Consider the following 8,817-nt stretch of genomic DNA (forward strand, 5'->3'; position numbering starts at 1 on the left):
TCTTGCCCTATGCTGTCCCTCTCTGTTCCCTTCTCCTTCTCTTTCTCATTTCCAAGGCAGCCACTCATTTCACTCCTTGTCCACTCACTGCTTCTCTGCATCTCTGGGCTACAAAGGGTATACTTTTCTCAGAGCCAGTGTCAGAGCTAGAAGAATCCTCAGTTGGCCCCATTTTGCAGAGAAGAGTGGGATTTAAAGAGGGGAGGCGATTTTCCTGAGGTCCCCGTGTAAGGGTGAAATGAAGATACAAGCCCCCTCCTTTGATACCAGGCCAGGCACCTTCCCCTTCCCTGCACCTGTGAGTCGACTGGCTGAGTCAGACCCCTCCTGGCCGGGAACATGGAGGGAGGGACAGGGCACGAGCCTGCAGCCTGCCCCTCGTGCAGTCATCCTCCCCACTGCAGGTCACAAGCAGGACCTTGGGCCTGGCAGGTGGCCCCTCACTCGCCCTACCTCTGCCCTTCTCATGTTGCAGAAGCCATATGCCTGTCAGATCCCCGGCTGCTCCAAGCGCTACACAGACCCCAGCTCCCTCCGCAAGCACGTGAAGGCCCATTCGGCCAAAGAGCAGCAGGTGCGTAAGAAGGTAAGACGCCCCCCTTCTGGACCCACGTCTGCAAACACCCCCTGGCCTCCCATTTGCCCATCCAGCATCAAGCCAGGTACCCACACTCCTTAGGTGCATTCACCCTTTCACATGCTTGAGGATGCCACTGTCCACCGTCCACCATCTGCCTCCCACGGGTCCCCTGAATGTACTCCCCCACACCTGCCAGCTGGACACATCATCTACCTCCTCTCCCATTCACCTGCCCACTCACCGTGGCTTGTTTAGTAAATGTTTGATGTCAATGAAGATGCGAAAATAGAAAAGCATGGTCCCCACCTCCAACTGGAACCTGACAGGTGAGAGACAGACATAAAGAGCCAATTTAGTATAATATAATAAAGACTGCAACAGAGATATGCAAAGAATAGTCAAAGGCACAGAGAAGGGGGCCTTAGCCCATCAGGGTGGGGACAGGAAGGTCATGGAAGAAATGACACCAGCAGCAGTAGGGCCGAGCGGCGTGCGCTCTGGAGCCAGCCTGACAGGCTCCCCTGGGGCTTTGGCACATTTCTTACTGCCCTCGTTCTTCATGCTTCTAAGCTGTCCAGTGGAGGCAATCAAGGTCTTGCTTTAAAGGGTTGCCATGAGGATTAAATGAGTAAAATATATGTTAAGGGTTTGGAACAGTATTCGGCGAAAGTAAAAGCTCAAAACAAGAGGTGGTGCGTTTTGTCAGTAAGTCTTGGAGAAGGAGGAAGCATTGGGCAGATGAAGACAGTAAGAAGAGTATACCCCCGAGAGTGACTGAAGCTTGAAACACTGTGTGCGAGGCCCAGTGGGCGGCCTGCCTGTCTTGAGGCTGAGCGGCGAGGCAAGGAGGGGGAGGGGTGGGACATGACAGGGCCCAAAGCCCTGCAGAGGACCTCGGGCTGTCCCAAGGACAATGGGTGCCGTCGAGGGGTCTTAAGTAGAGAAGGGACGTGTCACCTTGAAAGATGGCTCTGGAGGCATCTTCGAGAATGGGTTGGGGAGGTTGGAGGGAAATCTGGGGCAGGGAGGCCGTTGCTGGGGAGCAGGAGAGATGGTGGTGGCTGACCTGGGGCAGAGCAGGAGGGGAAGAGAAGGGGCTGGCTTGGCAGGGCAGGGGCAGAGGAGCACCAGTGTCAGACTCTGGGGGACAGGGTAGATGGTGGTCCCCTTCATCAGGACAGATGATCTAAGAAAGCAGCAGGTTCTGTTTGGGACAAGATGTGAGCTGCCTAGGGACCCAGCACAGTAGGAGGGTCAGGGACTACAATTTGGGGCAGAGCCTACGCTGCTGGGTTTAACCCACATCTCCAGAGGACCACTGGGGGCAAGGGTATTTGAGTGCCTGGGAAGGTATGGAAATGAAGAAAAATTCCAAGCCCATTAGTATGACAGTGGAGGACTGTGGGAAAAGCCCATCAATTTGCTTGGTGAGATTTATGAAACACCTCTTTTCCAAGCACTGTTCTAAGCTGTGGATACAGCCATGAAAAAAGCAGAGAAAGGCCTAGAGGCTAGAGAAAGCAGACCGCCTCGGTCCTTGGGATTGGGGGTTTACAGAGATGGGGTGCTGGAGCGAGCAAGCTTCAGTGGGGACAACGATGGGGAGGGGACAACACGGCTTAAAACTTTGGTCTTTATCCTGTGGCAGTGGGAGCCACTGGAAGCAGTGAAGCAGGGAAAGGACGGAGTTCAAGCATGAGCCACGAACTTGCCAGTGAAAACACCGCATCCACATTCACCCTGAGAAGGGAAGGCCGAGCCTAGTGCTTCACAGACTGTATCTCATGTAGTCCTCACTATCACCCTAGGAAGTGGACACTGTCTTTTCCCATTTTAGAGATGTGGAAACTGAGGCTCAGAGAGTTCACAAATCTGCCCAGAGTTGTGCCCTACGGGAGTGACAAAGCCAGGATCTTATCTCAGACCCATCTGTCTCCAGGGCCTGAGTTCTCTCGACCACTCTCAGGCTGAGGGGCCTGAGCAGGACGGGGAACGGCCCAGGCTCCATGCCAGGGAGGCTTCTATCCCCAGCAGACTGGTGCCCGAGGACCAGAATCTTGCCCTGCTTTTCCCAGGCCCCATGCTTGGCTCACAATGAGCCCCAGGGACCTGGGGCCGCAGATCTGCAAACTTCCCAACAATAAGCATCCATTAAGAGCCATCGGGGATGATGTATCTTTCTGGGTAAAGCGACCCTTGTATTATGACAGCTCCTTGGCAGCCCTGCTGCATTTCAGAGAGAATTAGAAATGCTTTTCTTCCTTAATTCTCCTCTCCTGCTGCTCCTAATCCGATCGACATTGTGGTCTGTAAGGCATGCCTTGGCCCTCTTTTGCCAGAAACTTAATTTACATGGAAAACAGCTGCTGGGTCAGGGAGCTAAGAGCCCACTGGGAGACTGGGCATGCCTTCCCCAAGCCTAGGTGCTGGCCCTTCTGGCCTGGGAGGGTGGAAGAACCCTTGGGGCTGACTCTTGGCTGCTGTGCGACGTGAGACAGGGCTCTTGCCTTCTCTGGGTTAGTTTTGTCCCAGGCAAAATGAGGATTTGGACAAGTCTAACTTCAGGTGCTCTAGTAGTCAGGCTTTTGGATTTCCCTGGGAGAAGGGGCCCCTCTCATCAGGGCATATGTCCCCTCATCACTTGGTGTCCCTAGGGCCCCAACCAGTCCCTCCCTGTCCCTATCTGGCCCCATCTGGAGATGCGAAGATGGTCTGAGGTGTCCATATGTTGATCCAGTGTGCCCCCTGTCATGTGACCGTGTGTGACTCGGCCAGTTAGAGTCAGCCAGCCCTCACACAACACATTCAACAAGTGTGTTTATACCCATCATCTCGTTACTTCTCACAGCAGCCTGGGGTGAGGGGTGATTATTGTTGCTACAGGCAGGGAAGGGAGAACCAGAGAGGTTGAGTTATTAGTCCAGTGTCACATAGGGAGTAAGAGGAGATGGAGTGGGATTTGAACCCAGGCCTTTCGTCCCTAGCCCTGGACTATTTCCCCCGTATCTGGTGCCAGGAAAGAAAAAATATAGTGAGGACAGGTAGTAGAAGGAGGGAAAGACACTGCATACCTACTGTATTTTACTCCCACTGCATGAGCTTCCCTCTGCAGCAGCCACGAGAACATGCCTCACAGACCTCTAGCCCCAGCTGCTACACTGTGACACCCATCTCAGCATTTGTGCTGAGGCTATGTCTCCTGCAGGCTGCTCCCAGCCAGGAACTAAGTGTGGCAGGCCCTGCAGGGATGCCGAGGCAAGGCCCCATCCCAGGAGACACAGGACGCCCCTAACTTACAGCAGACTTTGGCTCCCTGAGGACCCCTTGGTTTCCTAGACTTTCAGAGCACAACCTCCTCTTTCTTTCCCTCCTTCTCTTAGGTCAGACTTCTGACTTGGTCTGATGGCTCTCCCAGACTGCTTAGCTCTTTCACACAGGCACTTCCTCTATTAAAATCCTTGCATGTTCAATCTCGCCTTAGCATTTGCTTTTCAGAGCTGAACTAACGCAACCTCCCCTGTGTACACAATCAGCTCCATTTTACAGATGAGGGAACTGAAGCACAGCAGGGTGAACGGTCTTGCCCTAGGGCCACTGTCCTTTCCTGCCTCGTCCCCTAAAGTGAGGGCTGCCGGTGGGTGGACAGGTGTCTTTTGCTAACACACTCTCTCCCTGTGCTTGCTCCTCAGCTGCACACGGGCCCTGATACCGAGACCGATGTCTTGACCGAGTGTCTGGCCCTGCAGCAGCTCCATGCGTCCACACAGCTGGCTGCCAGCGAAGGGAAGGGTGGCCGCACCCTCGGCCAGGAGCTGCTTCCAGGTATGCATGCAGGGTGGCAGGGCTGGGCACATAGCCTAGAGGGCCCTTCCACTGCCACCCAGCCCTGAAGGAAGACAACTCTGTGGGCCACCAGGGGTTACATAGGCACCACTCGCTGAGGGACGCCCACTCCTCTGGGCTTCATTGCCTCTGCAGCTTATCTTTACTAGGCATACATTCCTTCACCCTCTTCTGTGGTTCCCCCTGCCCATGGGGAGAAGCCCCGGCTCCTCTCAGCCTGGTCTCCGAGGCCTCATGGGGCCTACGTACCTCCTGGTGACCTCCGGGTCCATACTTGGCACTTTGGACGCAGTTCCCTGATTACCTTATACTCCTTCTTGCCTCCAAGCTACTGTATACACTTTGCCAGCCTCCTCTCTGTCCTCTTCACCGAGGTAGCTCCTTCGCGTCCTCCAGCACCTGCCTGAATGTTCAGGCCTGAGCCTCAGCTTAGAGTCTCATGTGCTCCCCACCGTGACCCCTTGCCTCAGAGGAGAAAATCCAAGCTCTGGGAAGGTGGGCAGCTTGGCCATCATCACTTCCAGCTCATCACTAAACTCTGTGACCCAGAGATGGGTCCCTACAGACCTATCCAGCTGGATACCCAGAGCCTCTGGTCAAGCTGAGGCAGCCTGTCTGTCCCTCCCCATAGCCGTGAGCCACAAAGGCAGGAGTTCCTGGCCTTGTGGCTTAGGAATCTAGCCCAGATCAGGGCAGTGTGACCTGTGGATTCCAGATGACAAAATTGTGCTCTACCCTCCCCTCCCCCTGAAGAAACCACAGTATCAGAGCAGAAAGCTCTTCCCACCCTCTGGGATTTCTTGAATTACTCTAACCATTTTAAATATTTTTTTATTTTCCAATTTTTTATTTTTTCCTCTCAGCATTAAAGTAGCAGCAGATTTAAAACTATGTTAAAGCACTTACCAAAACAGCCTTGAGAAGAGAAGTTGTTTGCCCTTCTTCTGGATCGCCCTTCACAAGGGCGTGTGCTCAGACAGGCCACAAAGGCAAGGACATCCCAGGAAGATGGGTCCACGGTGGAGGGACCACACCCTTCTCCCTCCACCCAGGGGCTGCTTCTTATAGGGTCAGAGTTGCTAAAATAGCAAGGCCAGAAGGGAACACAGGGATGACCTAGACCAGGGACGAAGGTTTGCATCTCAAGTGCCAGATCCGTACTGCTTGGAGTTCTGTGTTGAGAAAGATTCCGAGGCTCAGTAGGCAAGAGGGCTATGACTGATTAGCAAAGGCCGCCCTGGGGCGGGGGTCCTGCAGCCCCATCATTTTTACCCTGGGAGGTCTCAGGAGAAGGACTGACCCAAGGTCATCAGGAGAAGTCAGCAGCAGATTGAAGCTTTTTCTTCCAGATACCAGCCCAGGGCTTGTCCCAAACAGAGGGGCAAGAACGAGCAATAACCACCTTGGGCCAGTCACTTTACAAACATCATCTCATTCAGCCCACAGCAAGTCCATGCTACAGATGAGAAACAAAATTACTGAGGCAGCACCGCTGATGAGGCAGCACTGGGGTAATAACAGGCCCGCCCAGGCCTGCTCTGGCGGTGAGTGAGCGGTGTCTTCTCTGCCTTGAGCTTCAGTCCGCCACCCATCAAGACCTGCTGTGACAACAAATGTGATCATTTATATAAACCCAATGTGACTGATGATTTTATCATTATTATTGTTGTTGCTCATGGTGAATGAGAAGAGTAAGTACCCATCCATCTTATAATGGTGCAACAGCCAACCTCCATTGAGCAGGTGCAGGAGCCATTCTAAGGACTGTACATGTAAATGTTAACGCACATAATCCTCATAAAGTACATGCATGTATGCTCTTTCTTTTCCCTGTCCTCGAGCAGCTTCCAGCACAGCGGGGAGAGAAGGACCAGCCAGGCAAACCTAGGAGTCCTGAACCCCCTGAGCTTCGGCCATCAGGTTCTGCTGCAGGCCTCTGGGCAGATGCCTGAAGCTCAGTTAGGAACAGATGTTAGGGCCGGAGGTTAAGCACTCACAGCTGATGATTGATGATGCCAATTTACAGCCTGAAGTGGTTTGGGGAGAGGCCGGCAGACGCAGTGGTGTCCCTACTCCCTCTGTCCCTCACGATGTGGTGATTCCCTCATTGCATCCATTGTCTCTTCACGTGTTCAACATGCCTACTTTGCACACTCAGACGCCCATCATCTGTTTGTCCTCAGGGGTGGTACAGGCAGGGACCAGGGCCCGGGCAGGGCAAAGGCAGGGGAAAGCAGGGGAACGGATTTGAGTGGTGTTAGGACATAAGAGTCCCGAACAGAGGGGTGAGGGTGAGGGAGGAGCTGGTGAGAGTGACATCGAATTTTCATTGTCTAACTATAGGAAGCTCCCGGGAGCTTGTCTGTCATCAGGAAGGACCAGCTCTCTTCATAGGAAACCCTCAGGAGCTTCTCTGGCAGGCCTCCTTTAGAAGGCCCACGGCACCATGATGGGCAGTGAGGATGTGAGAGGCATGAGGTCAGCATGGCTGAGGGAGACAGAGCAGGATTTATTAGGATTCTAGGCCTTCTGAGCTGTCAGGCCCCCAGATTGGTTCAAGCTGGTAGGTGAGGCGGTGCTAGCGAGAGTAGTAAGTGGAGCAAGCTGTGAGCAGCACTGAGCCAGTTCCTTCCACAGAAATCCCGCCCCCCCCAACCCCCACCCCGGTGCCTTCCTGACCAAGCTGGGGAGGAACCTGTGGTAGAGGGAGGCAGTGGGCAGATGTATGGGAGCTGCTGCCATGGGAGCAAAGGTCCCTGAGACAGCGAAGGATAAGAACTGAGGCTGAGAGGCAGAGGGTCCTCAGGAACCCATTCAGAGCCCTAGGGTCTCAGCCATCCTGCAGTGAAGCCTGAACCGGAAGACCCTAGCCAGACATCTAGGCCACAGCCTGATTTGGAACCCCAGGCTATTTCCTGGACCTGGCTTTAAGTGATTTTCTCTTGGTATCACTTAGGAGCCTAATTAGCTGCCCACTGTGTGACTTTTGACAAATCATTGATGTTCTTAAGACTTAGCTTCTTCATCTTAAAATGGGGTCATATTATCTCCCCTGTGAACAGTTGTCGAGATGGTTAAACTAGTGTGGAAAAAGAGTTTGACACACAGTATATTCTTAATCAACAGTAACTGTTGTTAATAACACACATTTATTGTAAGAGTAGACTTTCACCTAGTCGTGGGGATGTAAAGTACAGCATAGGGAATATAGTCAATAATATTGTAATAACTACGTATGGTGCCAGGTAGGTACTAGACTAATTGAGGGGATCACTTCGTAAATTATATAAATGTCTAACCACTATGCTGTACACCTGAAACTAATATAAAATAATATTACATGTCAACTCTTATTGAAAAATAAAAATTTTTTTTAAAGACTAGAATTTCACCTAATATAATCCATTCATAGGATATCTGCTGCTCTAACTCCAGGCCAAGGGTTGCAAACTGTTTATTCTCCGAGGCACAGTATTTCTTTTTTTTTTTAACAGCTCAAATGTAAAGGCCTTAAGGAGCACAGTCTCTCCACTTTGCCACAGTCCTCACTACTCCCTATTATTGACTCTTGCAGTTTTACTTATTTTGCTCCCTGCCATGTCACCTAAGACATTGAGCTTGCAATCCCTGCCATAGCTCTGCTCAGTTCCTTGTAGTAGCTCCTTGAATTGCAGACCTGGGCCAAAGGGGCCAGCTTGAGATGGGCTAGCCCTGGAACCCCAACCACCTGAGGAAATAAAAGTCCCTTTTTTACCTCGTCTATGAAAAAAAAGTGTGATGTGTTCTCAGATGGCCCTCATGAGGTGGTAAAGAGCACTGGGTCTGGATCTATTATGACCAGAATGATAATTCAGAATGTAACAGCTGGTCCAGCATGAGCTAAGAAAATCAAAGTGGACACTGCATCAGTGCAGCTCTGGGCACATCCCCCAGGTCCACAGAGTCCTCTCAGGGCACCAGCTTGATGAATCGATTTCTGGGAAAATGATATCAATTTCTATTAAAATTCAAATAAACATGGCAGGAGTAAAGAAGATAAAATAGGAAATTTCTGAAATTTGCAATTCTTGCTGTGTCCATCTCAGACTCCAGTCTTAGAGTAGTTTATTTTCCCCTCTAGTTGGGGTCCCTTGGTGAAGGCCTTTGGGGACCACTGTCCTCAGTAATTATACTCAGACCCCTTATTTGGCCCCTGGAGCAACATCTGACTCTGACCTAGTGTCCCCATTTGGTTCATTAGCCTGCTTACCTTCTTAACAAAAATAAGACCCTTGGGAGTAAAAGGTGATAAAAGGTAGTATCAACCTGCAGGTGCCTTCTAGAACTAGAGTCTGCTTCTCTCAAGCTTCTCTCCATTCCAGGATCCCTGCCTGGAATACACAGAGTAAACTCCT

General features: G+C 51.8%; 1 protein-coding gene across 1 annotated transcript in view; it reads left to right on the forward strand.

The window, feature by feature from the left end:
* GLIS1 (GLIS family zinc finger 1) overlaps positions 1–8,817 on the forward strand; it is a 221,096-nt gene that overhangs the window by 203,293 nt on the left and 8,986 nt on the right. Inside the window, exons 6-7 of the mRNA XM_011370518.2 lie at positions 476–586; positions 4,270–4,402. Coding sequence (XP_011368820.1) covers positions 476–586; positions 4,270–4,402 — 244 coding nt within the window. The remainder of the gene's footprint in view (positions 1–475; positions 587–4,269; positions 4,403–8,817) is intronic.

The sequence above is a fragment of the Pteropus vampyrus genome, unplaced genomic scaffold, assembly GCF_000151845.1.
Source record: "Pteropus vampyrus isolate Shadow unplaced genomic scaffold, Pvam_2.0 Scaffold170, whole genome shotgun sequence".
Taxonomy (NCBI): Eukaryota; Metazoa; Chordata; class Mammalia; order Chiroptera; family Pteropodidae; genus Pteropus; species Pteropus vampyrus.